This window comes from Branchiostoma lanceolatum, chromosome 7 (assembly GCF_035083965.1).
Source record: "Branchiostoma lanceolatum isolate klBraLanc5 chromosome 7, klBraLanc5.hap2, whole genome shotgun sequence".
NCBI lineage: Eukaryota > Metazoa > Chordata > Leptocardii > Amphioxiformes > Branchiostomatidae > Branchiostoma > Branchiostoma lanceolatum.
In genome coordinates, this window is record NC_089728.1 from 2708686 (window position 1) to 2726872 (window position 18187).

The 18187-nt window shown below is 42.8% G+C and overlaps 1 protein-coding gene across 1 annotated transcript in view; it reads right to left on the bottom strand.

The window, feature by feature from the left end:
- Nucleotides 1-2108, bottom strand: part of LOC136438756 (glycine receptor subunit alpha-2-like) — a 32204-nt gene extending 30096 nt beyond the window's left edge. The window contains exon 1 of the mRNA XM_066433674.1: nucleotides 1591-2108. Coding sequence (XP_066289771.1) covers nucleotides 1591-1774 — 184 coding nt within the window. The 5' untranslated portion in view covers nucleotides 1775-2108. The remainder of the gene's footprint in view (nucleotides 1-1590) is intronic.
- Between the last annotated feature and the right edge of the window lie 16079 nt (nucleotides 2109-18187).

Genomic DNA, 18187 nt, shown 5'->3' on the forward strand with positions numbered 1-18187 from the left:
GTCCCTTGCGTATTGTACAATTTTGTAAATACAGCACTATTATTGTGTAAACAAATTTAGACATGCCAACTTCCATATCATTTAGGAAATGGTGTCTTATACAGATACAGAATAATCACAGCAAACATTATATCAAAATTACAACGTCCTGATTAACGTTCGATGCAAGATACCATGACGGGACTACATGTGTTCCATTGACTGCTGGCGTTCATCATCTTCTGTCCTACAGGGCATCGTTCAACTAGAGATCACTCAGGCGCCAATTTTCATCGTCCGAAGGTTGGCGCTTAAGTACAACCAAACGCTTCCCAAGCTGGCGGAGTTCCGACTACACTTCCGTAAAATAAGCTACCGGTAGCCAGTGAAATCTACAGCATGCGCATCTATTTTACAGCCCAGCCTGAGTTTAGTATTCGTGTGATGGAATTTGGCATCTCGCCCCGGCGTGTGGCCTAATGAATAGGGATGTGTACGGCTCCCGATATTACACATAATTCTAATGCACATCATTTAATCAGGGCTATAAGTCAGAGTACCGGGAGCGTGTAACAGGGGCGTACCCTCTAACACGATCATGAAATGTCGATATAAATCCACGTACGTACACCGGCGCTGCATGTTTATGTCAATGTAGATATGCTGTTCTATTCAGCGATATTAAAGCTCAGCATTGCAACGTCTAGACATATGATTCTTGCTGACGTAAGCAAACAGATAGACAGGATAATAGTTATATATATTATGAGCGACAGAATAGATTTTGTAAACGATAAAAAAACAGACGTTTCAGGTAGCATCCACTGTCTTTCTGTCAGTCACTTATGAACAATACCGTCTGGCAGTTTACACAAGCTATCTACTAGATCTAACTGTGATCTCGTGTATGTTACCTGAATGTCTAACCCTCATCGACGTAAAGGCATGGACATTTTGTAAACGAGCATACTCTTCAGGTAGCAACACTATCTTTCTTTCGGTTATTGACTTGTGTGCATTATCATCTAAATGTCTAACCTTCATCGACTAAAAAACAAACAAACAACGATGTGCTGCGAGCGAAAGCATTCAGATATACAAGATAACAGTTTAACACTTAAAGCAAAGTCAACATGATAGATTTTGTAAACAGTCAGATGTTTCAGGTAGCATCCACTACCTTTTTATCGGTTGCTGACGCGTGTATATCATCATCATGTCTAGCCTTCATCCACGTAAAAGCAAACAGGCAACGATATATTGCAAACAGATGCAAACAGACATACAAGATTGCTGTTATCCAGCAACTGGATTTTTCAAACGATCATGCGATTCCGGTAGCATAAACTCCCTTTCTCTCAGTCGCTTACAGATGTGCATTATCATCTTGAATCGTCTTCTTGATGTCTAACCTTCATCGACGTAATATTAAACAGACAACGATAGACTCCAACAGTTACAAAAGTAACTGGATATATTTTGTAAAGAATCATACGATTCAAGTATCTTCAACTGCCTTTCTCTCAGTCACTGACGTGTATATATATTATCATCTATATGTCGATCCTTCATCGACGTAAATGTTATACAAACAGACAGCGATGTACTGACCTCCAGTCTCCGGCTTGTGGTGCATCTCCTCCCCGCTGGGCACCTCGTGCAGCACCTCGTGCGAGTGGTCGTCCTCATCCTCCTCCTCTGCGCCGCCGCCGTCCGATTCCGTCGCGCCGACCAGCACCAGCAACGCGAGGAACAGCAGTCCCGGCGCCACGTACAGCACGCTGAGGGGCGCCATTCTGTTTCAGACGACACTTCAGTTCTTTGGGACCTACAAGCTATTCTAGTCCTAACGGATGCTGGATTCACGGGAGAATGAAAGATAACTGACTTGACGACGACTGGGTCATCGCACTGAGTTCCAGCCTACAGCGCACAGCTTGGAAGGGGTGACAACAAGACCTGACGCCGATCGAGATGACTGAGCCGCAAAATTCGTTCTACGATTCGCCCTTGTTTAAAAAGTAAAGCCGTTCGAACTGGGCTCATCTCCGATCGATCGGACGGAAGCCCTCCACGTGAAGACTGGCGGGCGTCTGATCGGGCAGCGTGCCAGCTGGTCCCTTTATAATGACGCGCGGATTTATGGACCGGCGCGATGGAGACACACCTCCTGAAGCACGTGGATCATCTCACAGATTACCGGCACGCACGCAACGCAGTGGGAGGGACAGCAGGCTCCGTGGCCGGTGCGTTTGGAGAGTCTATTACCTTCGCCAAGGAGATTGTGTTTTGGGAGCTGTTTTTTGGTGTATTTTTATGTATGTATGTGTGTGTCTGTTTGTTTGTTTGTTTGTTTGTTTGTTTGTTGCTTTGTTTGAGATGAGCATAACTCGAGAATGCGATGGAGCTTTATGATATTCAATGTGTTAGTAGGTGTTGGCAAAAAGTGTTAAATCATTAGATTATGGGCCCCTGGCGACTTTCCATGGTACTGCAACAGGACTTTCCGTTTTGATACTGATATCTGGTGTTCTTGACATACTATGGTCATGATTTGTCAAAATTGAAGGTAAATATCTCTTGGGCTCGTGAAGGGGTGGCGTAGGTTTTCGCCCCCGAGCGATTTTGTTGTAGACTCAGATGGACAATACTGCAGAAAAAGGGATGACGGATCTTCATGGCTTTTTGCATGTAGACAACGAAGTGATGAATAACGTGCGGATCCAGGCATGGAGAGTGGGGCTATACTCGTGCTGCGGCAGTGCCGATGATGGGATGGTCATACCCAGCACCTGATTGGCCCATGAAGAAATAAGCACGTCACTGCACACGTCATAACAATGGACGTCATATTCCCAAGGTACGGTGATCAGGCCACTTGAAGAGAATATTCCGATGTAAATCCATGTACCACCATATGTTTTCCAATATATGTATGTAAAATCCTTCTTTATTCGGAAATAAGAAAGGAAGTAGGTCCCAAAGCCCAGGTCACGCGTACGATGGTCGTGTGATGACCAAACGTGCAGGGACGGACACAAAACAATTTACAGATAGAATACAAATACATTATTTACTTTTAGAAAGATTACAGATTGAAATTTCACTTACATTTACTGCTAATTACACACCTTTCACTCGGCATGCAAAATATAATTATCTCACTGAGATGATCAATACTGCCACCCCCCCCCCCCCCCGCCCTCAAAGAACAAACCATGCCCTTTAGCGGCGAAGCCTTACAAATTGGATAACCCTCGTAATACATAAGCCGGTCATTAACAGCGCCGCCCTTTTTAGCAATAATCGCATCAAGACTTCCTAAGCAGAGAAGCTATCAATATTACATGAGGCCTTAGATATTCCCGACAGGTCTTAATTTTTTTCTGCGGCAAGAATACTGAGAAAGCGAATGGGTCTGTAAGTAAATCTGTGTGTGACATCGTCATTCCCATGGAAAATGGGACAACCCTAAGCATTTTGGGTGCAAAAGACAATCTCAAAACGTATTGCTAACCTTTTCTGTATTGTGTAACTCGTACCGTGTGATAGCCTGGTGTCCAATCCAATCATAGCTCCCGAGTCTCTTCTGTCTTCTCCGAGACTCGGGAGCTATAATAGGTTTGGCTACCAGGCTAACCGAGTGAGTATTTTTCCTCAATGCCATTGAGTCTGAAATAAATCAATATGCTTTACATTGAGATCGATGTTTTCATGATCATCACGATAAGCTTATAGAAAAACCGACCAACCATCAAAAGGAGATTTCTTCGGCACGAATGGAGTCATTGTCCTGCACAAAATCAAACTTCAAAAGCAATGGTAGCGACGTCTCAAAGATTACCGTTTGTTGTCGTCTCCTGCGTGACGTGATAAGGCCGTCATTCCGCCTGACGGCGATCGCGCTGAGACCTCACTGAGACGGATTTGTGTAACCCTTGACCTCATATTGGAATGTCATGAAAAATCTAAAAGTCTATCTAAAAGTCTGTCAGTTAATGTATGACTGATATGAACTTGTCCCGTTGACGTTGTGCCATTGGAAAATGCATTTTACACGACGTTCTTCACTTCGCTCGGGTGAAAATGAGTACCTAGATGCGACTAGCGACGTCTCTCGGATAGGACGTTACATGGCGAGCCACACCTCGATCACGTAATATAGCCAACTACACTTATCGGAATGATTAGTGGTCCTTCCCATTGTGAGTGGATCAAATAAATCTGTCCGGATATACAGTATGTACTCTTCAGTACAAACGTGGTGTGTTACGCCATGGGGTGGCTTACCGGTTATGCATCATCATCATCTTGTCGTGAGAATGTCACGGATGAACATCACCCTCCTCCTCCAGTTCTCCCTGTCCTCCATTGCTCTCGGTAGTTCTTCTAAATTGCAACCTGTATCCTCACACAGCTGCTGTATATAGGTTGTGCGAGGCCTGCCTACACTTGCATGTCCATGTTTTGGTGCCCACAAAAGGCCTTTTTTATATCTATGACATTCGTTGACATCTCGGTGGCAGCGTGGTCGCAACGATGTCGCCGCGCTAGTGGAAAGGGGTGATAACCCAACATATCATCCCAGCACATTGATCTGCCGCAGTCCCGGTCAATAACCCGATGACGATCCGTTCTACATGAGTCATTCCTTTTCAATGAGTTAACGAAAAAGCGTTATCTCCGATTCACGCACGATGAAGCGACCTTTGTTGTAGTAATTAGGGGCGATCTAGGTTCAGATCACTTTTAATCTTCATTGATGATATGCTTTATACTATTATCAATACGTTCAGTACTTTAACGTACGTTGTTACCATAGCAAAAACAAAAACAAACTGAACTATCTTTAGAAGCCTATGTAGTATGCTGTGAAGCAACTCAGATGTAAAGCAAAACAATGCAACGTAATGCACACAAAACAGAAATGCCTCACTAGATGATGTGGCAATCGTATGCAATGGTTCGCCGCTTTGATTAAACAAGGAATAGGTTAAAAACAACATTAGACTCAAACAGTGTCAGTCTCGCTATATAACTGTAATACCACTGATATAAATGACAGTATACACGTAACTTCATCTGTAAATCATGTATTGATGATATCTAGATGTGATTTTCAAAAAGCACTGGAGGGTGTAAGGTAGGGTCTACGGTGCGTCGTTTTGTCACCAATGTCATCGTCTTTTTCACGAAGAAAAGGCAGAGCAACAATCCTCAACTAAGATGAAACATCGTGCGTCTCTAAGTAGCTGGTGGTACTGCAATGCGGCTTAACTTCGGATCGTGTTTTTGGCCAAGCACACCGGGTCACCGTTACTCCGTTGAGAAATTTGACGCTTGAGGCCAACAGGTCCCTTGTGCACGGGGCCGTCGGCTTTACGTCCCCCTCCGAAAGGACGATGCCTAGCTCTTTTCTAAGCGTGTCCAGGTCGTGTGCAAACCCGGACCGGTGGCTCCACAGAATTACACCACATGTGGCGATTAGCTGAGTGCGCAGAGTGTGATATACCCAGGTGACTGAAATCGATCATTTACCTTATCTCTGTGTGGACAACATCTATACCTCATTATAGCTTCTCCATGCTTACATCAGGTAGTTCCAATCACACAAAGCAAAGATATATATTTATTCTGGAGGTGTTGTGTAACCAAAGCCGTTAGCTTATATCCCAACTGCTTCAACATGCCACATGACAACATGAAAAGGCATCATAAGTTTCAGTTGGGTTTTCTTGAGTAGGGATTTGTTTTCACTTACTTGGCGATAATGATTTATGCGCTGATGAGTGATCGTCTGTTAAAGGTGTCTGAGTAGTCTGTGTAACGTAAGTTCTGCTGTCCGATGTTGTAATGGCCCTATAGGCAGATAGGCGATGCAATCAGCCTAGCGTCTGTGGAAGTTCCCTCATTTCCTTCTTCATATTGGCTATAGTAAATAAAGGTTCTTTTTGCCCTCAGGTACATCACCAGGCAGGGCCATTCGTCTTCACAGTACCTGGAGCTTCCCGCACAGGCGTCACGGCTAATCACCGCTACTGGAGACGGAAAATTTGCACTTCATCCGTTATCTCTGCCGAGCAGCGGCGGGGGTTGTTTCTAAACGCCGCTGGCTCCGGGCGTTTTCAAAAGGTTAAAAGCTTCATCATAACACAGAAGATAAAGGGTGGGTTTTACCCGAAGGTAGATAAGATTCCTGTATGTTAAACTAAGACAATAATGTACGAATCAGATACCAGTTCCTTAGAGTGAAGATTCTGTTTTGAGCGATAAGGGTTTGCAGTTTTCACAATAGATAAGTCATGCTGAGTATCCAATTAGAGAATTCTGGAGAGCAACGGGAGGAATGCACACTTTGAAGGTCTATAAAGCTGCCATCTACAAGCCTGATAAAGCACGTATAAAGGGAATATTGGTCATTGTCAGAGTATAATTTACAATGTCATGGTTATGCTTGGCAACTGCAAGCCTGCAGGTACATGTAGCGTATGTCTATAGCATAACGTCGATTGGCTTGCCTGATGGAGTGTTACTCTATTTCACTCCAAAGGATCTCGATTTTAACCCCTTCCCACTAGAGGCTGCAACCACTGAACGACCAAACCTTTGGCAGATCACACAGCGAATTTCAAATTCAAGAACGTTTTTTTCACAATTCGAGTGTTTTGTTGTCTCTTAACTCACACTTATCAAATCTTGCTTCCCTTGTATTGCGTCATCAGACTGTACAATAACTTACCTTCCGGGTCCTGAACATTCAGTTTCCACTTACTTAGTATGTCGCATGACTTGATTTGAAGTAATGTTGTGAATTTTTTAACAGCTTTGTCTTTGCATTGGTGATGACTTGAATGAAGACTGTAACAAATGGTACTCAATTCAAAAGGAACATAGTTGTGCTCTCTCTACCTATGCACATTTGATGAAGAAATGTGTAATGATAAATAAATATTCCTATTCCAATTATGAAATAGAGGGTCGCACAAATGATCTCTGTACAGTCGCTCAGCAATCTCCGTCTCGTGAAAAGGGGCCTTACCGATGATGAAAAATGTCTCCCAGATGATCCATAGGAATGGCAATACAAAACGTGTAATGTAATAGCCTGAACATCAAAATAAGTTTACGACGTGCAGCAGTTTCAGGATCTTGAGATTCGTGAGTGTAGTTTGGAATGTAACCAAAACGTTATCAGAGCAGACCTGGGCGCTGCAAGAACCATTATAGCGTGCTGCTGTATTTCACACACAATCTTCACGGTAATGGATCTCACGGGGATATCTTCATTCCGATACCCTGGTTTATGGCTAGTCGTGTTGGGTAACGGCAGGATGTTCGCTCCAGAACCTAGTGGTCCCGGGTTCGAATCCCCCTGACGCCACCGACGTTGTACCCTCGGGAAAGTCACTTAACACGACTTTCCTCACCCCGCCCAGGTATGGAAATGGATATATTGTTCTCTGTTCGTGGCCCTGTTGAAATGCATTGTGAAAAACATGAGTGCAGTGCCACGTCGTCCGTGTCTGTCCAAAAGCGAAGTAAAAAAAAAAGTTATGGTGAGCTATGATGAGCTATAGGACTGGTGAAGGTGAAGGTCTAGGGCCGATCTAATACTGGAAGACACACGTTGAGAATCGTTCTAAAGCCCCCCCCCCTCACTGGACCTGCGACATGTTGGCGACCTCGCTGCGTCCTACATTGGATTTGTGTTACCCTTGACTTTATAATGGGAATATCATGCAAAACGTGCAAGTATATATGAATAAAAAGACAACAAAGTACACAAAGCGTAAAAAGATTCTTTATATCGAAGAAATTCGTTGAGAGCTTTGTCAAATCACTCGGTCGCAGCGAGGTCTCTAACGTATGGCATGAGATAGGGGATCTACGAAACCGTGGAAGATCGCCATCGAGATCAAACATGTATGATCAAATTTGAACAATCCATTTGCTGCACACACAGTATAAAATGACTTCATTGTTCTGGATAACTCTTTTGTTTCAGACTGACAGCCACCAGCATCACATAACAAGCTGAAAAATGTCTTCATTATCCACGAACAAAACAACGTGAATAGCTTCATCAGGTCGGTAAATCACTGGGTATCATCTTTACGGTTCTTTGTTCACAACCGATAGAAATGGATTGAGGAAAGGTAGCAAAAACACATTAGTCATTACGTTGGCATGTAATTGTTTTTGGTTGTGTAACCTTCATGCCAGAAAACATCTCATTCGTGTCAGATATAAATGAGGTAATCTACATGCCGCTCCAGTACCAACGCTATAATACATGGAGCAGTCCATAAAACGGACGATCAACCACATTCTTGCATTCTTGGCTTTTGTTCAGGTCATATAAAATAGCTGATTGTGCTATATAACAGCCGATAACAAGATAGTTGCTCATCAAGATTAACGATTCATTTGTTGCTTCATGGCAATGACCTGTTAATGATGCCTGCATCGGTTTACAACCAAAGTTTCTGTTTCTGTTATGTTTTTATCTGTGTCAATCTTCCCACAGCACCAGCAGGAGTCGCTGGAGACCAGGACGCCGGTATTGATCGCAGGGGAATAATTGGCACTGACGTGGCTGTCTATCCATAATTGCAGCCGTCTTGCTAGGTACGTTTACGAAGGTTTGACGTCCAGTTCAACCATATACAATCAATCAATCAATCCTACCAACAAAACAAGACAGGTAGTCTGATCTGTTTCATAGGTTGACAAAGTTTTTGACACATAGCCAGGAATGTTTTCCACTTGTCGACGTTTCGGTGACCATCTGTCGCCTTTCTTAAGAAACTACTGGCTGGTTCTAATGCCCACTGCAGCACTATTCAGTGAGCCTATTTCACAGTTTAGATTTTAGACACTCGAAGATTGTATCAGAAAGAGATGTGACAAAAGGTCGTGGACCGTCGTTGGGAAGACAATCTTCTAAGTAAAGGGCTTAGTGAGATTACTCAGCTGAAATGAGCGAAATGAGCCCGAACGCTCAATCGACAAATGAAGACATTTGTACCAGTCAAGCACCAAAACTAATCACAGAGACGGAGATAGGAAACTATCGCCGGATCTGGGGAAATTAACCTGGGGCAAAAAGCGATTGGCACGAGATTACATCGGATTCCACGACACAGGCAATCGTTTGTAACATCGTTTACATTTGTGTTGCAACCCGAGCTCGATGTGATAACTTTGTGCCTTGCCGGATCTGGGAGGTATTGATTCTCCAAACTGAGTTAGGACTTAATTCATCCTGGTAACAATTAGAACAATGGGAGGCTTGTGTGTTCATTTCGCCTGCAAGGTTTTCAATAAGTTTTTCGTCATTAAGATCGTTGCTTATTATATGTTATCTTCAAAGTGAAGGGATGTGTGCGTACTTTGACATGTAATTTCCCATGGTGAAAAAAAACGTTAACGCCCCTGTAATCTGATAAGTAAGAAAGGTCAAGGACTTAGTATTATTGGCTTTAGTTGTGTCATACTTTGAGTGATCACAAAATCGGTGTTTTCGCAAAGATGTTCTATGCAATAGAAGCAATTGCGCTAACATAGCTCTCCAGGGACGGGCTGCCGCTCCCCATTAACTTGACACAGATGAATCTAGATTTTTTTCTCTCAATGGTCACAACGTCACAAGAACCGAAGGCGTCTCAAAGTTTACGGGTTACGACTGGAATAGCATCTCTACAGAAACATTATGATTGAGACCAGCCCAACTGCTCACTAAGAGTGAAGACTAGGATGACTTAACCGACCCAATAGGAGAAGCAGGGGTTTCAAAGGCTGCCTACCACATGAAACCGGGATGGTTTTGATCCACTTACACCGGGAAGGGTCCCTAATCTTATCGATAAGTGTGGTGGGTTCTTTAACGTGCTTGAGGCGTGACTCTCCTGAAACATGGGTTGTTGATGATATGTAAATCAGAGCCTTATTTCCGCAAATGTCTTCTGATACTCTGGGTTCCTTGTGTTTTAAGGGGAAAGATCCGTGTCCATTCACCCGAATAAATGGTTAGTCCAAATCCCTCAAGTATGCTACAAATATGCCATGTTATCAGAAATGCGTATATCAATCGATAACTCCACTTACAGACTTAAAAGAAGGCTAGCATGATGACATACGGTACGTCTTGTCGACGATGATGTCCTGTGGCAATTAAAAATGTTCAATCCATATCGGCAGCTTCCGCACTTTCATCTCGGGCCCTGTAATTGGTACTTTGACTAAAAAGTGAGAGGTTTCGACCCCTCCAGCCTGAGCAATCTAACACACATCATTCTATATTTCTGTCATGTGGCTGTTTCTCACCAGAAGGAAAACCGCTGTATAGGAAAACTACTGTGTAAGAAAACCACTGTATAGAAACCGCTGTGTAGGAAAACCACTGTGTAGGAAAACCAATGTGTATAGGAAAACCACAGTGTAAGAAAACCGCTGTACATGTGTATAGGAAAACCGCTGTGTAGAAAAACCGCTGTGTAGGAAAACCAATGTGTATAGGAAAACCACAGTGTAAGAAAACCGCTGTACATGTGTATAGGAAAACCGCTGTGTAGAAAAACCGATGTGTAGGATAACCACTGTTTAGGAAAACCGCTGTATAGAAACTGCTGTGTAGGAAAACCGATGTGTAGGAAAACCATTGTGTAGGAAAACCACTTTGTAGAAAATCCGCTGTGTAGGAAAACCATTGTGCAGGTCTACTACTGTGTAGGAAAACCACTGTGTATTGGAAAACCGCAGTGTAAGAATACTACTGTGTAGGAAAACCACTGTGTAGGCGGGGGCGTCAAACTGAAAGCAGCTGGACCACAGGAATTATTTGTGGTTCGGGCAACCATTGACCAGGTTTAATGATTCATGATAATGTGCACTATTGTGCTCGTAAAAAGTACGTTAGAATAACAAGACTACTGCAGATAGCAGTTGCGGGATATGAAGAAGTTGAATGCAATTTGCAACAGATCATATTTCATAAAACGTTAACGTTACCAGACCGGAGTGCCATTGTGAGGGCATGACGCCAAATGGAAAAGAGATACTTTAGTAAGTCCATTAGCCAACATGCAAGATTTGCAAGCGGCTAATCTCCATGGACATAAAACATACAACCATAAGACATTAATACTACATAAAAATCATTACATCTAGTATTTACAAACTTAGGGTAGACACGTAGTGCCAGAAGGGCGATTGTGACGACATAAAGCCAAAATGGAGAAGGGTAGACGATAAGATATATGTTGGATTCTTAGCTGCACAACCAAAGGGATTTTATCTGCCAATGTTTCGGTAACCTTTCAGCTGTTTTCCTCGGGGATTGATTAATGAACTGTACTAGTCATTGCCGCATTGTGACTTATCCGCTAGTATAGTAAAGTTCATTAGGCCCTGAGGATGGTTGCTGAAATGTTAACGAAGCGTCGACAGATAAATTGCCGTCGGTTGTGTAACTAAGAAACCAGTATAAATGGAGTTACCCATCTGAACTATTTATGCAGATAAGGTTTATTGTGACGCTGATTTCTACAGAGAAAGGTGCCCTTGTGGTATGATGGACGCTAAGATATACATCAACAAAGAGCAATCGGTATTCGATTTCCTACATTACAGAAAAAGAGAGTATAAATGAGTGGACGAAAAAATGATAAGTCTCTTTAGTTTAACGCTGTTTGTCATTGATGGATGAGCATTTCAATAGCAGTTAAAGTTTGTGTCTCTCAATTTACGTAATTCGTGTGTTGTGTAGCCATCCAGGGCCATCATATAACCACGGGTGATATATCCGGATTTACTCCATTACATGTGTATACCAAGAGACCCGTGTATTTTCTTTAAATTTCCTCTTTGCGCGATGCATCATCAGTCAGCCGAGGACATCCTTAAATGCCACTCAGTTAGTCGACAGGACATCTTCAGATGTCCTGTTCTGGTTCTGGTACTGAACAACACCCCTAAGTTGGAGTAAATCCTTCAGGGGGTAGTAGTGCACACTTATTGGCGCTTCCTTAGGTGGTTCGCGACTTCCTTCCTGAACTTTTCCAGATTTTGCTCTTGTGTTACGGAGTATGGTAAGGAGTTCCAATCTGTGGCTGTTCGTGGGAAATAATCAGGATTCACATGAATCCTCCTGAGGTCAAGGTGTCAGTCGATAGACTAATCCCCTGTGACGAATGTCTCCCGAAAGTGCATGGAATTGACAATTTGACGTGGGAGTCAATTAGAACAGACTGTGATGAATGGAAGCGATAATTTTCTTATTACCAGGTGCATGTACTTCAGAGGAACGTGTCATCAGTTTGAAAAGGCAACGATTAATGTAGGGCATGCAAGGATTTGTGAAGCAATTTTGCTTTACTGCTGTGAGTTGAGAACTATGAATATTTTGCAGGCCAGGAAATTGGTCGGCACCTATTACTAACACCAACATACTGCGTGTTATATGCAAGAACCTTCAAGTTTGTAGAACTCCATAACAGACAAACATCTCTACGGCATCCTTCCGCCCATCTCTACAGAAGTGAAGAGTCGTCGGCTTAGTCACGTTACTCGCCATGGGGAACCAGTTGGTAAACTGCTCCTTTGGTCTTTAGAAGCCAAAGGGACAAGAGGCCGCCCGTACTTTATGCCTGTGTTGTGTGGCCATTATATCACCGCGGGTGATATTTCCTGATTTACTTTGTAGTCTCTTATATATTCATGCGTATGCCAAGAAACCCGTGTCTTTTTAAAGAATCCCCTCGGCGTTGCGTCTTCAATGATACATCATCAGTCAGTACATTCTATTGTAAAACTTATCGAGTCTGAAACTTGAAAAGACCTGACTGACAAGATGTATGATAGTGAACAATTGATTTTATAATGTACAGCAATGTTGATGTTGTTTTAAGTGTGTGGGAGGGCAATTTGTAAAGGTGCACATGCACCTGTTTTGCCTTCCCTTTCACGTTGTGATGAACTAAAGAAATACAAAAACTCTTTAATAGAGTAAGAAATATGATAAAGGTGGAGACGTAAGGATTCCAATAAATTAGCAAAAATCTATTCTAATTAGAAATTTAGATAAAATGTTTATGCAATCCGAGATTTCCAGGGGTTCCTTAAAAATTCAAAAAAACTGTAACTTGCATTTTTGGCCTGTTTTGTACGCGTGATACCGTTCCCAGCACCCATGTGGCGCTTTACGAGTGACGGAGAACATGTCATAAATGTAACGATGTGACAATGAGATTGATAGTATGATAGCATTAAGCTATTGCTTCATAAAGTCGAATTTTGTTACCCAGACCCCATAAAATCAAATTGGTTTTATTCCCATGAATATCTGTGTGAGACATAGATAGATGCCCATAGTAAATATACTCAATTTTCAACACGAAAACACATTCAGCTTGCACGATGGCAATTCATGGCTGCCCTAAAGGTGAATGTAGGCTGTCACACCATGGTGGGTGGTAATATTTCACGAGAATTCACTGTTTGCTGCATCGTGGATTTTCCCCATATCTGTGCCATACCTGTGGCATTTCTGTGGACGAAAGAAATAGCAAGATTATGCATTGCTATCGTCTTTGATTTGAAATTTTCTGTTAATTTCCTCCGAACTTAAGAGGTCATTCTCCTATCTCCTGCTATTCATACAGTGCTTGCGTTAATTTCCGTCTGATTTGCTCTCTTCTTCCCGCGAAAGAAAATGTTTGAGGCTGCTGTAGAAACCACTTAGTCCCTGTGAACAACTGTTCTGTGATGATAGGAACACCTAAAGCATTCTCCTTAGGCTGACGAAAGAAAAGTGGGTTCACCGGCAGATCCTTTAAGACCTGCTTCCTCCTCTAAGACAGCTCCTGTCATAACGGCAGACATCACAGCCAGGGAGGCTCCATCAGGCCGGCTAAATTGACGGGCTGTTGTCTGTCGGTGCTCATCAAGGGAATACATTGAAGAAGAGTAGAAGAGTAGCACGAAACAAAAACCTGTCAAAAAGGCCCAAAAATGCGGATAAGAATGGCCCCTGTAGCAATATGTGACTCATGCAATAAATATTGAGAGGAAAAGAGTGGAATATTCGACATCGCTCGGGTAGGAACTATTTCTCTAGTCTAGCTTTTAAGTTATTTCCATTCGGCGAGGTTACATCTTCGTCTGATAGATCTCTAGGCCAAGTAAGCATGCGGTTGATGTATTCTGTTGAATTCTAGTTGTTTATGCCACTTGTTTTTGCTATTCTTAGGTTGGTCCTAAGTGTAGACCACAGGCAATCCACTTCTAACGTCACGTATTACTTAGAATCAAGCAACTTTTAACCCTTGGACAGTTAGTTCACAGGAAACGTTACATAGCCGGCATTGTACATGTGTTAAAGCAGTTTGTAGATTTGTCGCTGAGTCAGTACGATGGAAAGCAATCGGGTTTGGGAGGTTTTGGGTGCCTCCATGATTGTCATGAAGCAACAGGTCACTTTGGGTCGATTTCACTGACAGGGATCGATAACTATTCGGGCGCACTAACGTTCACAAAGACACCGAATGCATATATTTGACATGTATGATTAGGAATGTAGGTCGTTAAGTAATGATTAGAGAAAGTAGGCCTCTAAGTTAGAAAATGTCGACGTCGTTACAGAGCATTACCACGGGGTCATAGTCCGAAATCGAATGCCATTCTTTACCAAATGATAATTATAATATATTTGCATCACTACATTATGGTTTTATCTCTCTGTATAATTTCAATGTAGACCACACTAAACTTGCTACTTTAAACAAACTGTCTACTACTACCTTCATGGCGTTGCAGTTAACTTGTGTATGTACATATTATGGCTTTTGAAGATACCAACACATAGTATGCATGTGTTTTCTCATACGTTCTAATTCCAGGAAAATCTAAATCCTGGTGCCCATCTTACTCTAGCACCAGCCCGCTCCACTGATCGCTTCCTTGTCACTGAACCAGGTGGAGCGAAGCGGAGCTAAAATAGGCTGGATATATATATACAAGCCAGGCTAAACTATCTCAGTACAGACGTTAAATTTAGTCTGTATCTTTGAACACAAGATGCACCCATTTTACACACGTGTGTTAACCTGTCTGCTGGACTCCGGTTTGGACGACTCTGCGGCAATCTTCGGCAGCGAGTGTTGTTTGTCGATAAGGTCCGTCTCCCGGCCCCCGCAGGCCAGGTCAACCCCCAATCATTGATTGCCGCCTCCTGTGATGTGCCGTGACTGCAGGTTAACCCCGAAGCACGATCCTCGCCAACGCTTTGGAGATCAAAACTTTATTCTCTTTTGCCGGTGTCAAAAGTCACAAACTGCAACTAATCATAAATATGATAATCACTTTATCTCAGGCCCAAAGGATAAGAAAGATAGAAAACACCTTGAAGGTCGACTGTAGTGCCTTCAAAGAACACTAACGGTCATTGGTTCGTCAGTCAGTGGTTGTTGTCAGCTATAGACAACTGGCTTTAAACTAGTCATTAATGTGTATGTTCCAAAACAAACGTTCAATCAAGGTACAAACGCTTCAGAGGAAAACATATCTTATGGCGCGGCGGTAAAAGTGACATAAAACGTATGAAAGTAAACTGAAATGAGCGAACTTTCTGATCAATCCAACATCAAAGTAATTGTTTAGTCGGTAAACTTTGCAAACAAAGTTAATCGGAACTCATACATAACCAATACAATGATCAGGACAAATCGTTAAATTTGTTAAGGCAGCAAATAGGCTTTAGCCCCATGACCCATAACACAAGTCTTTTCATTAATCAAAGCAGCCGATCATAGACACATATTAACCCGAGGTGCCCTAACATCCGTTCCGCCCTGATTGTAGCCATGGTAAAAATCAAACATTGACAAACTTCATCAAAGGACCATCCATTATATGCTGAAATCAGATATCCCGGTTTTCCCAAAGCTGCATTAATGCGATTCGTTCGACAGAAGAAGAAAACCATAAAACCGATATCATCTCCCTGAGGTATGCTGACCGAGATTCCACCACCTCTCCAAGGAGCGGAAGAACAAAACAACTAAAGGAGGATTCGTTAGCGTACAGTGCTCCTGGAGAAAGTCGATGGATGTAATAATCTTCCCTATTACTCGCCGACCATCTCCGATAACATGCCGCGCATCAGACGTCATGTGCCATATATACCTGCAGTAACACACCGATCGGTGGGCTATTCATAGCCAGAAATGCTTGTAAATGCTGATTCTATACAGCGTTATATATCAAACTAAATGAAACGAAGTCATAAATCATTCTTGAACTAGACGATTTTTTTTATCTTACCAACTATACAATCACTGTCCTAAATACTACATTCGTGAATGATTTCATCAGGTTGGCGAGTGACTGAATAGCAAAGTTTAACAAAGTTGTGAATAAAGAACTCAGTCATTCACCAATATCCTATCACTGTATCAGACCAAGCTGTGTATTGCACGTGACTTGCAAAAGTGTGTCAGTCAAACTGATGATCATGCACAAGCCTCAGTATCCACACGAGGTCACTGTAATTGAGAGGGATGCTGTCGGAGTGTCCTCCCGATCAGTATAGAGATGCTCCAACAATGAAGACTGATAGATCCCTCTGGGGCCAGTCGTCCCTAACTACTCTGTAAAAATGCCGAAATAACGCTAGGGAACAGTCACAGTCCCCTACTACATACATTTACATACCGTCCCTTAATGCCGTATGTTGTCCCCCCTCTGGAAATACCTCAGCGGCAAGAACGCCTAGAGTCCAAAGGGGGCTAAATTAAGGACTAGGATAAGGACTCAGTTGGAATATATTCTGGATAATAATGGTTTGATTACCACCTATTTTAAATTGGTCAATCAAGAAACACTTTTGAAGGCACGACTATGGTGATTATTTTGACATCAAAGCAAGTGGCATACTCCATAGTGTCGTCTATCATACTTTGAAAAGTCGTCGACCTAAAAACCTGCTCCTCTGAGATTTTACACTTCTTGTTAGGTAAACCAGTCTGAGAGCAGATGTTTTAATCTTCCGTACCATGGAGATGGTATCATAATTGTCCTTTTCCATTAACTCTTTTCCATGTACACAAGGTTACCCAGTTTGGTTCTGGAAATTTCACCGTACCACCTGGTGATTGCGCAGAACGACAACGACTAGTGTAGTTAATTAACGCTGGAGTGACCTTGCTGTTGGTGTCAGGGAAGGACGCAGGTGTCAGCTTATGCGCGTGACGAGTCATTATTGAGAGGATTTGGTGACTGCCGGAAGGTGACCCTCATACATGACTGCATTATGGCTGCATCATGTTTCCAACTGATCCAAACATTGAGCCAGTAATCATTAGACCGCATTCCGCGACCGCAAGGTATACATCCCCTTTGAGCCATGCTGGCATTTCACAGACTATTCATCATACGTGTACTGTTGGGTGTAAGGCTGTCCGGTCGGTTCTAAGATTTATGGCCCGTTGATGGCATCGCATAACGCAGTTAATTACACGTCATCATCATCATCATACACATATACAGTTGCGTCAGTAATTTTTTATGAACATTAACAAAGTTGGCGTTCGTGTGGAATTATTCTTTAACAAATCACAGACGATGAGTGCACACCGGCCCTGTGCGTGCGAAAGTTGAGAATTTATTCGGTTAGACGACCGGCCTCGTGCGACCCAAATACTAGGACCAGGAATTAAGTGCCAATTAGTGCTTGGACACAGAATCAAATTAGCGAGGGCACTTACGCACGGAGATCAGCTCCCTGACCAAGCGGCTGATACTCCCTCCAACTCATCCAACCCATCCCCTGGTCAATATGGCATCTTGTGGGGCAATTATGATACCATCTGGTACGGAATATCCTGACATCTGCTCTGGTTTTCCTAACAAGAAGTGTAGAATCTCAGAGGGCCAGGTATTTAGGTCGAGGACTTTTCAAAGTAGGATAGACGAAGCTATGGAGTATGCCACTTGCTTTGATGTCAAAATAATAACCATAGCCGTGCATTCAAAAGTGTTTATTGATTGGCCAATTTACAATGGGCTGTAATCAAAACATCACTATCTAGAATGTATTTCAATTGAGTCTTTATCCACGCTTTGATATTACCTCGACGGAAGTGGCTTGTAAGCAACTTTTGAACTATTGACGTTCTCTCCACTGAGCTATTTCCAGACCCGGCAACCTCAA